This window comes from Vairimorpha necatrix, chromosome 11, assembly GCF_036630325.1.
Source record: "Vairimorpha necatrix chromosome 11, complete sequence".
In the NCBI taxonomy this organism is placed as follows: Eukaryota; Fungi; Microsporidia; family Nosematidae; genus Vairimorpha; species Vairimorpha necatrix.
In genome coordinates, this window is record NC_088826.1 from 186,541 (window position 1) to 200,523 (window position 13,983).

The 13,983-nt window shown below is 26.3% G+C and overlaps 2 protein-coding genes across 2 annotated transcripts; both read left to right on the plus strand.

The window, feature by feature from the left end:
* VNE69_11045 (uncharacterized protein) lies at positions 1–2,298 on the plus strand (the record flags this gene model as incomplete). The annotated part of the gene is made up of 1 exon (XM_065474949.1): positions 1–2,298. The coding sequence occupies one exon, from the start codon at positions 1–3 to the stop codon at positions 2,296–2,298; it is 2,298 nt and encodes a 765-aa protein (XP_065331021.1).
* A 5,434-nt stretch (positions 2,299–7,732) lies between these two features.
* On the plus strand, positions 7,733–9,584 carry VNE69_11046 (transposase; the record flags this gene model as incomplete). Its single annotated transcript, XM_065474950.1, has 3 exons — positions 7,733–7,793; positions 8,703–8,970; positions 9,035–9,584. The coding sequence occupies 3 exons, from the start codon at positions 7,733–7,735 to the stop codon at positions 9,582–9,584; spliced, it is 879 nt and encodes a 292-aa protein (XP_065331022.1).
* Positions 9,585–13,983: the final 4,399 nt, after the last annotated feature.

The following is a 13,983-nucleotide window of genomic DNA, read 5'->3' on the forward strand; positions in this document are numbered from 1 at the left end:
ATGGATATCTTCAAAATTTTTACAAGTATATTATTTGTGTTAGGACATCTGCATCGACATGCTTATGATAATTTGTATACTGTGATAAATAGTAAAATAAAAAACAAAGATTATTTTGAGATAGATGTTAAAAAAACATATTTTAGAGTAAATTTAATTTTTGATTGCGATAGAAATGAATTAAATGCTATAACAGTCTGCAACTCCCCTTTTATTAACAAAACCGAAGCAGTAAACAGATTCAAAATTAATTGTGCCGAGAAACCTTCACAAGATATTGTTAGAGAGATTGAAGAAAATTTATTGGGCTATTGTAAATATATGAATCCCGACTATATCGTGGTAACTTACAATCCAGCATATTGTGAGAATCCTGTGTTCTTACAAATAATCAATTTTTTAATTCAAAAAAATTTAACATTAAAAAATAGAATTAATCGTCCTAGTGTATTGTATGAATACATAATCGAAAACACGTCTTCATGGATTCTTATGTTTTTAAATATATATAAACAACAACATAACAAAGATAATAGTCGTCCCGAAAGTTTTTTAACTTATAGTATAAAAGAAAATATAAGTTTTATAACTTTTTGTATTGAAAATAAGAATATTAAGTATCTATTTGAAATAAACGCAGAAGAAATTTATAAAGAAGGGGTTTCTACTCGGGTAGATAGAAAAACACAAAAGAGTAATGAGATAGATGTAAAAATTAGTGAATATTTTTTTAAATTATACAAAAATGTTTATATTGACATTGATTATAGATATTCTAAGCCTTTTTTTGAATTTCATACATTTGACAAAATTGATTTTATAAGTGGCAGTTTATGTATCGAGATATTATATGATAAAATTTGCTTTACTCAAAGACATTTTACTTATTTTTTTAATCCAAACGAAATAACAAGCTTATTTGAAAATAGAGACTATGATGAAAATGAATGGATTAGAGAGTTTAAAGAAGTTTTTGGAAAGATTCGTGCAATAGATGAAATTGATAAACGTCGTATAGGCATTGAAATGTTTTTTAGATTGATAAAATATCACAATAAAGTGACTTTTTTATTAGAAAAAATATTTAGTGCGCATGGTTCACCATTGAACGTTTTATTGGCGCATCTTTTGATATCTGAAAGATTAATCAACGAAAATTCATTAAAAATTTTAATAATAAAGGGAGAAGACTTTAACAAAGAAAAAAAAATTCAGCTTTGTAAAGAAATCGAAAAAAATCTACTAAAGTTTATTTGCAGGTCAAGTAGTTTTATGATTAAAATCTGTTTATTTATAGAAGCTGAAAAATATATAAATGGGGTTAGTACAAAAAAAGATCCTGAATTTGAATTATTAAATATTATTGGAGACCTAATAAGATTAAAAGAAAAGAAACACAATATTATAGAAAATATTCAATCAAATTTATCTCTTTGCAAAAATAAGATTGATATCATTACAATATACGAAGAACTCGTAAAAAATCATCTACAAGATTATAAAAATAACAAAAGAGACTTATGGAAGACGGTTTTTGAAATAGCATCATTGTTCACAGGATTTGAAACAACTAGATGTGATATTAAAGACTATAAATTTCAAGCTTCAAAAGAATATATTATTTCAAAGTGTGTACTTGAAAAATACGAAGTAGAAAAAAACAATGAAATAATAAGAAAAAAATTATTTGAAAATAATCGAGACAGAAAGGCAGTGGAAGAAATAAAAAATATTTTACAAAGACTCAACTTAAAATATTTAGCCAACGAGTTAAATAAATTAAAAGACGAGGCTCTTAACAAACAACTAGTAGATTTATGTAATGAGATGGGGAGTAAAAAGTTTGAAGATGATTTAATTCAAAAAGGAACAACGTGTATCGAAGAAAAATTTAATTATAAAAATTTAAAAAAAGAACTAAACGAAGAATTTGATGCTTTTTGGGACAGAGAATATGCTAATGGGGAAAAAACAAATTTTAATTATGATATAAAATCTAATAAATTTTGGATTGAGGAATATAAATCTGACGAAAAAGAAAAATTACATTATGAAATCCAGATAAATATTCTAAAAAATATAAAAAATAACAGTAAACACTATTTATTAGAAACCTTGGAGACAATTTTTTATAATGAAATAAAAAATGATTTAGTAATGATAGAAAATGGAGAAAAAAATTTAAGAACCTTAAAAAAATTATTAAGTAAAAACGATCTACACAAGGCTTTAACTGGTCTGGGGGGATGTAAACTACACGATTGTTTAGTTGCAACTCTGAAAAACAATGATAATTAAATTTTACTTTTATATTGATTTGAAGAAAAATGTAATCGCATTGTTTTTTAGTTAATATTTTCAGTTATTTTTATATTTAAAAATTTGTATGCAGCTAATATTGAATGTATGCTGATAACCACGAAGCCTGCAAACGGGGTTTGTCTTTGAATTTTTATTCTAATAGTTAAACTAATGTATAGTACAAAATGAACAGTATATCGTGTTGGGTTTATCTGCAGCATTTTGATCAATTCTGTATAACAAAAAATTAAATCCTTAAAACTATTTAATATTAAAGTATTGTAATTAAATACGATGAAGAATAAGTCCGGTAAAAATAGACAAGATTTTTTTAATATCAAGTTCGAAAAGATTGTAAAAATCTTGTTTTAGAAAATATACTGCGAAATAACAAATGAGGCATAAAATTTCTTGAAATGTAAGTTGAAGAATGGAATTTTTTTGTTAATTAACAGATGCAAAAATTTACAAATTCGTTGGTAAGACATACATAGAACATCAGCTAAAAAGATGCCGTTTAAGAAATATAGGAAAACAAGAATAATTTGTAACAACGTAAAGATGTTGCTTTTAAAAATTTCGTTGATCTCCAGGATGCATATAGGTCCTACTAAAAACATTTCGAAAATACACTAAATAAAAATAAGATCATCATTTTTACTTTGAAAAAATATACTTGATAGTTTCTTATTGTTTTATTTTTTGGCAACGATATTAATTTCTGTTGCATAGTAAAATGAAAATTCATACATGTTTGTCTATATAAAAATATTTATTTTTTTCAATTTAAATGAATATAATTACAAGAGGTACTATATTCTTGCAACAAAAAAAATATTACACAATGCTAAATAAATTTTGATACCACATTTTAAAACCTATACATTTAATTGTATGTTATTTACATCTTTCATCAAAAATTTTATAGATTTTTTTTACACAATAAAATTGATACACATCTGGGACGCCTTAAAAAATGTTTTTTTAAGCAAAATTTGAAATGGCTATGATTTATGTTATTGTGAGCATGCAGTCTATATTAATTGGGACACAAGAGTTATTATCCTGTTTCGTAAACAAAATTTCTTTAACGTATTTTCTCTTAATAACTTTTTTGAATTTCAGATATTATTATAAACATTGAGAGGTTTAACGAAAGTTAAGATACGTGGTAGTTACTCATATGATTAACTCTCTTCCATAATTATTTTGCTCTTACTTACAAACAAGATGCGTTCCAATTTTTTTAAAAAAGCCAAATTTTTTATTTGTATTTGATGCATTTAAGAGTTTATATTTTTTCTCTGTGTATAAACGTAGTACAATATAGCCATTCTTAAGTCATTGAATATAGAACAATATTTATTTAATTTTATTTTTCAGGAAATTGATAATTCGAAGAAGTAATATGTCCTTTTATTTAATTTTGAATTTAAAAAATTTGAATATTGAAAACCTAACGAAAATTATCAGAGATAACTTTAAATTGCTAAGACTTAAAGTTTTTTATCGAAATTTTTACCTGATAATCAAGATGCCTTTTCCCAAATTTCATAAGTTATTTCGCATTAAGCAGCTACTCTCATAAATACTTACAAAAAAATTAAAAAAAGAAATGATTGTGATAGTAAAGACCTTGTATTTGATTCTAAAAAACACCCACGGAGACAATAGCTTGAACATCTCCCGGATCTAGAAAGACTACTACTTTATCTGAATATATGTTTTGAAGCTATAAAATATAAAATGAAAAACGAAATAAAAGATTAAATCAATACAAAATATGAGGAGTTATACAAAGTATTTATGAAAAAATATTTATAGTGATCGTATTGTAAGTCTTATAACATTAACTAAAGTTGTAAATTGTCATTTTGTAAGCAGTCATGGCAATTATGTAAACACGATAAATTACGGTATTGTGTAAGCATAGTTGATTCTTTTCGATCACATTCATCAAAAAAAATCTCAAGAACAAAATAGGAAGTATTTACAATACATTAGCTTAACATTTTTTGTAAGTCAGAATACAACAAGGTCAATAAATCAACATCTAATATCTTGACCCCAATTCTGCGGATTATGACTAGATTATTTGGTTCTATTATTGTTTTTGTCATGTATCCGGGGTACATGGCCATCCTTATAGTATTTTTCTAAATAGTTTTTTATATTAATAGTTTTATTTTGTTTATTATAATCGATGTTCTGATTATTTAATGAATCTTCTTTCATCATATCCGCGTACCCTTCTCAGCCATATTTCTTTTATAGTTTATTTTTAATTTAAAGATTGTTGTCACCACTAAACTACAAACATTGGCGTACTTACGAATGTAGTAACGACCATGCAACTTTCGTTTGTTTGTTTGTTTGTGTGACTCATCTTGACATGTAACTTGAAATGCTTGACATGTCTTTGGACATCAGTGACAGATGACATATTTGACATCTGTTCATGTGATGTAGCAATGTACATCACATTCTGCCCTCTCCTAAAGCTTTAAATTTTTTAAAGTTCTCCATTCATTGTTGCAAGTTGCTGACCACCCTTCATGTTTAGATATTATATTCGGCGGTTCTACTATTGCTTTATCTATAACACTACTTAACATTTTTTGCTTATTCTTCGTGTTTATACTTTCTAATATTTCATTTTTTTTCTTTCTTATTTTATTTGTCTTCTTTTGTTTATATTTATCACGGTATTTTATTTTTATTAATTTATTACTTCGATTTCTTTTATTATCATCTTTTTTATTTTCTTTTTCTATATTTTTCATCGGATTGTTAAGCTTCTTGTCAATATCTGTATTTCTTTTGACAATTAAATCCTTCTCTTTTAATATATTTATTCCAACTACATTCTGTAGTTTCTCATGGCTAAGCGTTTTCGCTATTATTTCATCATTTTTCGATGTTTCATGTTTTGTTTTCACTTCTTTTGAATTTTCTTTATTAGTTACTTCTTGAATTTTTATTTTAATGTTCTCGACTTTATTTTCTCTATTAAATACTACCTCTTCTGGTATGTTATTTTTCTTTATTTCTCTAATTGTAAATAATTTTTCTGGAACAATATTCGGCATTTTTATGTTTTCTAAATTTTTCTTAAGCTGCTCTGAGGTATTGTTTAGTCTAAAGCAATCCTCTGTATTGTGCGTACTGTTTTTATGGAGGCGGCACCATTTATTGTTCTTGTAACCGTCCTTTTCGGTCTCAAACTTGAATCTATCATTATGAACTGATTCATATGTTATTTCACGCCTTTTTCCTTCAAAAATCAAACACTCTTCCACTGTTTCTAAATACGTCATGGTTTCTTCGACGTTATTTTTTCCAAGCTCTAATATCTTAAGACGAGTGGAAAAACCTAAGCCTAAAAAGAAATTCTCTTTTAATTTTCTTTCGTATTCTTTTCTCGTTAAGTTTTCTAGTCTAGCATACTGATCTACTAGATTCTTTATTTCAAACAAATATTCTTTAATGTATCTGAAATTAATTTGTTTACATGCCTGTAGCTTTAAATGTAGCATCTCAGGACTTGATCTTTGACTTACATTTTTTTCAATATATCTTCTTATTTTTTCTAAATCTGGTAATCCAAATATTTGTTGCAATGTGGGATCTCGCACTAATTCTCCTAAGGCGATTTTTTCTTTTTTAAAATCCCATTTTTTATTTCTGCTGATTTGGTTGAAATCCTCAAACCATGTATCTAGCTCCATTTCATTAAATTCTTTTATGTTTTTTATTATACTTAAGTTTTTTTTTACTTCTAAATCGATCTCTTCGATCGTATACTTAAATTCTAACGCTTCTTTAATTACTGCGTTGTTGTCCCCTTTTGATACTTTGTGGGAATTGAATTCAATTATGTCATGTATCCGGGGTACATGGCCATCCTTATAGTATTTTTCTAAATAGTTTTTTATATTAATAGTTTTATTTTGTTTATTATAATCGATGTTCTGATTATTTAATGAATCTTCTTTCATCATATCCGCGTACCCTTCTCAGCCATATTTCTTTTATAGTTTATTTTTAATTTAAAGATTGTTGTCACCACTAAACTACAAACATTGGCGTACTTACGAATGTAGTAACGACCATGCAACTTTCGTTTGTTTGTTTGTTTGTGTGACTCATCTTGACATGTAACTTGAAATGCTTGACATGTCTTTGGGCATCAGTGACAGATGACATATTTGACATCTGTTCATGTGATGTAGCAATGTACATCACAGTTTTAAACATCTTCTTCCTATATAATCAATATAAATCCTTATTAATCAACTTTAGATGAAACTTAGCATTTAATATACGCAAAGGGTAATCTCTAGTGATTTCTTCCATTCATAATAACCTTAAATAATATTAAACTTCGAAAAAATAGTATAATACAATGATATAGTGTGACTTTAAGTGTATAATATGAGTTATTTAAGAGATGTTAGATTTTCAAAAAAATTAATAGGTATTCAATATTAACTATTAATTAAGCGTGAAGCTCTGAAGTTTTGGCAAAAAACGCCATTATTTTATAGCCATTTTATCATATCACTAATACAGATAACTAAACATAATAGAAAAATCATACGCCAGTTATTGTCAACTGATCATGTATTTTTACACAAACTTATTTTACAAGTAGACAAGTAATGGTATTGCCAATTATGCAGTTTCCGAAAAACAAACCAAATTCATCGCAGCAAACAAACGAACAGAATAATTTAAATTTCTGATTATTACAAATTTTTATTGCATATTGATTCAGGCACCCCAAATATATATCTAAATGTGAATTTTATCGTTTTTAAAACTACTTTGAACGTGTAAATCATAGTGTGCCGTATAGATTTTGTTGTGTACCCATTTTTGGTGAATTCAGATACAAACATGATTGGTTTTCAGTTTAAATTTTCGGACCATCAAGGTTATTAGAAATACTAATAATGTATAAGCTTGTATAAAATGTTCCTTTCAATACTTCATTTATAATCATCTCTTTTATTTTTATTTAGACTGTAAGATCTCCTCAAAGGTCTCCTACAGTATCATCGATTAAATTAGACGCTTAGATATATTCAGAAACATTGATACCTTTCATTTTTGCGTGACAGTTAGTGAAAATGCAAACCAAACTATGAACAATGAAGTTATTTGCGTCTTAGATAATGTTCATGTCTTAATATATTTTCAAGTGGTACATTAACCTAGTTTCTTTTTGTATTCTTGCTGATGATTGTGAATATGTTAACTAAATTCTTATATTAGAAATTCTCAATTTTTCTAATCTTGAATATTTTATCTGATTTGTAATATTCAAATTATAAATTATTTTTTTTTTTGCTGGTTAAACTTTTATCTCTTAAAATTTTTTATTTAAATCGGCTAAACTTGATATATCGTAAATTTCTTATCTACTTTTATGATAAATAAACCTTATAAAATAGCATATGAACATGATCTCCTAATCGGGGAGGCCTCTCGTGCAGTTATCACCCTACATTTTTTTCACGTCTTTGCGATATACATCAATAGTCGCTTTCTCATGGTCACAATGAGCATACTTTCTTTTTTAAAAATATGATATCTTGTAGCTAATATACATAAAGGATATTTGTTGTCAAATTGTTTTTTTCTTTCGGCCACAAAGTTATAATTTTTTTTGATATCAAATCATTAGATAGTCTCTTGATAAACTTTTCTTATATTGGTTAATTTTGTATCAGTTAAAAAAGATCTTGTTGTCTCTTCTTATAATGTTGAGAGTTTGCACTTTCTATATAGAAGCTCTTACTAAAGAAAATGAGACTTGGCTCCAAAATTAATTCATAAAATATCTTTACTCTGAAAAAATACCTATTTGTTGATTACAAAATTTTTTCTACTCTGAAAGGGATACTTATGATCTAAACTACGCTTATTCAATATCTTGTTCTTGTTTATCCTCTTGGAAAAAATTCCCTTCATTTTGTTTTCTTTGCTGTTGCACAATTTGTATTTAAATCTGTCTAATTTGTACAGTCCGTTGCATAATCTTAAGATACCCCGATTTTTCGATTATACTAGCGTGTTTAATGGCTTAAACATCACAATAAAATCATTTTTTCAAGTATTTGCACCTTTTAAACCTTTTTAATTAAATAATTAATGATTAAAACTTGCATTGGACTGTACTCGTTTTTTATCGAAATTGGGTGTTGAATAATCTTAGGACAGTTTTCGTTTTGGAGGGGAAAGTTCCCTCCAAAAAGTTTAAGAAAAACCTATCTTATTTGCACTTTATGAGTAAAGGTTTGCAACTGACTGAATTAGAAAAATCCATGATAATATATATGAACAACGAAAAAAATCAATTTCTTAAATAAGTAAAGATTTAAAGAGATCTAGAACAGTAATCGGTAATTTTTTAAAAGATCCTGCTATTTATGGAGTTAAAAGATCCACTGAAAGACCAAAAAAGCTTTCACTAAGAACAAGAGCAAGAGTAATTAAACTTGCTCGAGGAAAAAACAAAACAGCAAATTCTATTAAAGGACAACTAGATCTTAAGGTGCATAAATGTACAATATTAAGAGTATTAAAAAACGAAGGAAAGGGGACAAGAAGAAAAATAAAACGAAAGCCGTCTTTAACAAAGACTCATAAAAAAAACAGAATCAGGTTTTAAGGCAAATATGAAGATCTAGGAGAAGGATGGAAAATGTAATATTTTCAGATAAAAAAGGTTTTATCTGGGCGGTTTATATGGATATTCCTACTATGGGGCTGGTTTTCATACCAAGGAAGTAGTTTATTCGCGCAGAGCCATGGGCGGAACGTCGGTTATGATTTGGGGCTGTTTTAATTTCAGCGGGAAATCGAGATTGGCGATTATTGAAGAAAATATAGACAGTAATAAATATCAGAACATACTTGATGATTATCTTATTCCCTTTATTATTCAACAGAATCTTATGGATCCTATTTTTCAGCAGGATAATGCAAGACCACATGTTTCGAAATCAACAAAAAACTGGTTTGTAAACAATAATATTGAGAGAATGTTCTGGCCTGCACTTTCTCCAGATTTAAATTCGATTGAAAATCTTCGGGGAGAACTTTCCAGCATGGTTTATGGTGATGGAAAGACGTATGATGATATTGATTCATTAAAAAAATCAATCAACGAAAACTGGCATATAATAAGTCAAAGATATTGTCAAAAGCTAGTAGATTCTATGGAAAAGAGACTTACAATAGTTTTAAATAACGATGGAGGCTCAACAAAATATTAAACCTTTTATATTCTGCATTGTCTTAAGATTATGCAACACCTAATTTCGATAAAAAACTAGTACAGCACAATGCAAGTGGTTTAATCATTAATTATTTAATTAAAAAGATTTAAAAGGTGCAAATACTTGAAAAAATGATTTTATTGTGATGTTTAAGCCATTAAACACGCTAGTATAATCGAAAAATCGGGGTATCTTAAGATTATGCAACGGACTGTAGTTTAATTAATAAATCTCTGTATTTTATTGTTTAAAATACGATGTAAGTTTGTTAGTGACAAAAAATATGCTAAAAGATTCAATTTTTTGTTTTTTTATGTTAATTTTGCTTAATATATCTGTTCTAATTAACTTTTTTTTATTATTAAAACATCAATGAAATTATAGCCTAGTTTATATGTTTGATATGCTCATAAGTACTCATAACATTCAATTGCAAACAAAAATGCTTCGCTTGTATCAGCTCATACTTAGTCAGATTTATTTGGAGTTTGTTGCCAATGTATTGAAAATCATTGTGTTCGCGAAGTTGTTTCGAGTGATAGATTGGTTTTTTCCGGTGTCTTAGTTTTTTTTTACGATTGTGATTATGCAGCAAAATCTCTTCTAACTTAGTAAATGTATCTCCCTGTATCTTTTATGTGTTTTTAACCCACTTAATATACATCTAAAACGTATTCTTGATATATGATACATGAAAAGCAGAATTTTAATTTATGAAGGGAGCGCTAAAGAAGATAAGTAGATTTTATATGTAAATGTTTTGTTTTAATAATTGTCAAAATAACTCAATCTTGAGAAAAAACTCTTGTAAATATTGTTTAGTTATAAAGTCCTATTTTGCCTTTTATAAAAATGTAACAAATCATTATAAAGTAAAAAATCTTAATTTGGTCATGGACCGAGCTTATTTAGCATTTCAACATGATATTTTTCGATAAAAACATATAGATTTTTATAATTTATTAAGATAATAAAACTATTAGTGATATTTTTATAAATTTAGATGGTATAAAATAGTGATATAAATTTTAATTTTTACGATACGTTAAATAAAGTATCCAATGTAGAAATTGTTTTATCTACAAATAAGCCATTATCGAGTTAATAATAATTATGTTGACAAAAAAAATAATTGTGTAAGCTGTTTAAATTAAACTTAATTGTTATCGGATAATTTTTTTTTAATTATGGAATGTGTATATTAACTTTTTTCAAATATATTGCAGAAAACGAATTATATAAAAGAAAGCTCATAGTTTAAGTCAGCCGCCTCATTGGAATTTTGTTCACATGGAACGCGCATCAATATAAATTATTAGCTTAAACAATAAAAATAAATTTACGTATTACAAAACAAAATTTATATTAAATTTCTATGTCTAAGCTTATCTTAAAAAAATTGGCACATCATCAGTCATTATACTTTATTTTTTTTGTATTTTAACCACAAAAACACATTTTTTAATATTATATCATTAAACGATTATAAGCTTCAAATTAGACTTTTAATAATTATTAAGTCATATTCTTAAATTAAATTAAGCCTCGATAATATATAATTTTTTTTATACTGTTCCAATTATAAATGAAATATCCATGATATGTAATTTTTACTAAGTGAATTAATATTTTGACTCAAAAAATTATTGCTACTCAAAGAAGAATTTTAAAGACACATGAAACTTTTTTTTTCTTCTTAGATTTATTTTTAGCACAAGAATGTCAGCATATTAATGACAAACTTAATATAGCGATACAGAATAAAATTAATAATAGAGATTACTATGAAGTTAATACTAGAAACATACTTGGTGGTTAAATTATCATTTGATGGTATCAATTATCATTTGATGGTATCAATTATCATTTAAATGGAATAATATCGGTAAAAATTCTTAATTTGATACTATAGAAGAAATTAAATACATAAAAGTTTATTGCTATGAGAAATCTGTCAGGGATATAATCAATAATTTTCAAGATAAATTACTACTGGAATTAGAAAATATTCATTTAAACTATATTATGTTAATTTATAGTTCAGAATACAGCGAAAATGTTCTATTTGAGCAAATAATTGATTTTTTAGTTCAAAAAAAATTTACCAAAAAAATAAAATTAATCGTCGTGGTATTTTATATGAAATGATTATCAAGGAAAGTTCATTATGGAATCTAAAAATCGAAAGAAAACAAAAAAAAATAATTAAAATGAGTTTTAAAGACAAAATATACCACTTTTTTTCAGTAAAAAAACAAAATCACTCCATATAAATTTTTTTATTTATTTAAATTGTTGAAAAGAGTAAATGAGTCTGAACAAAATTGCATATTTATTTAAGAACTTTTTCTTTTATACTGTGTCTGAAACAATGGTTTGTGATAACCATGTTTGATTGGACCAACTTGTGCTGAAACATCTTGGTATGTGATGAATAACAATGATTGGTAACTAGAGCTACAACATAAATAATGTAATTCATTTTTTTGAAATAAACATAGATGAAATTAGAAAAGAAGCTCTTTATTTATATGTAAATGTAAGAAAAGAAAAAAATAATGAGGTAGAAGAAAGATCAGCAAATATATTCATAAATTATACAAATATTTTTATATTGATAATTTTGACTTTCATAATAAATCATATTTTAAAATTTTTACGCTGAAAAAATTTAACTTCATAGTATCGAATTTTTAATTGAGTTTAATAATGACACGATTATCTTCAGAGATGCTATTGACGAATATGAATATCGTCGAAGAAGTTTTATATAGTTATTTAAAAAGAAAGTTAACATTTTCAATAATGGTATTTGAAATTTAAAAAAAATTTGAAAAATTTTATAGAATAAATAAATTTAAGGAACGTTGTAAAGGGGTAGAAATGTTTTTTAGATTATCAGAGTACAACGATAAGGTTGATGTTTTTCTAGATAAAATTTTAAGTAAAAGTGAATCTCCGTTATTTGTTTTATTAGCTCATTTGTTCCTATACAAGGAAATAATAAACGAAAATGAGTTTTTAAATGCTATAATAAATAAAGGATAAAAAAGTCGTGAAAATACTGCTTATTAGAAAATTAAAATTAATTTTAAGAAAAGACAGATATAACTCTACCACTTTTACTATAAAAATTTGTCTATTTATAGTAGCGAGAAAATATAAAAATAAAGAAAACATTTCAAATTCCCAACAATTTAAAATATTAAATAGAATTGAAAATCCAATAAAGAGAAGAGAAAATTCTCAAAGTTATTGCAAAAGGATAAAAGCTCCGTTACCAATAAAGAAAAATGAGATTGATTTAATTAAAATATATCAAGAAGTAGTAAGATACCATTTAAAAGACATTAAAATTGTAAAAAAAGTGTATGGAAAAAGATTTTTAGCATAGCATCGTTATTTACAAGATTAGAAAATAATGAATACATAATAAATGTCGCGAGCCCAACTGGTTACCCGAGCCAGACTGGTTGCCAGATTGTTTTCTTGTATTTTTTAATTTTTATTTATGATCTATATTTTCATAATTTATGCCAATATTCCGTTAGTTTTATCACGTGAAACATTTTTAATTTTTTTACTAAATTTTTTACCCATATGACATTCGAACCAAATATACCGAAGTCAAAGACGCAATAGTAACCACTGAGCACAAGAGCTTAAAAATAATATAAATTAGTATATTCAAACAAATTTAACTTTTTTGGAAAATACTTATTTTATCCCATCAATGAAAGGAATCAAAACCCAAGAGAATTGATCTTCTGGTAAAAATCCTCCAAGGAGATGATTTGACCAAAATCATCGACAAACAAGCAAGGTATAGGCTGAGGAAAAGAGCCGAAAAGTTTCTTCTTGCAGATGATATTCTCTTTCTAAGAGATATTTCTGGCTTACATAAAAGGGTAGTTGTAGAGAGTAAGGTACAGTCAATAAAATTGGAAGTACAAACTCTAAATAGTAAGTATCATTATGGACACAATCGTTTATATGAGTTGTGTCAGGAATTTTACACTATCCCAAGAAGTCTTGTGCGTGAGGTTTGCAAAGAGTGCAATGTTTGTTCACAGGCACAACCTTTAAAAACAAAGGAAACCTACAAGCGTATATTAGCCAAAAGGCTTTTTGAGATGATTATTATCGACCTAGTAGACATGAGGGTTTATGCCGACCAAAACGAAGGAAATAGTTGGTTACTAACAGCTATAGATGTGTATTCTAAGTATGCATTTACTTCTGTGATGAAACCTAAAACTGCTTCGGAAGTTTTATTACATTTGAAATTTAATTTTAATCGGTAAGGGCTTCCTAGTGAACTTTAGTGTGATAATGCTAAAGAATTTAAAAATTCACTTTTATCTAAATTCTGCGATCAGAATAAAATTTTACTAGT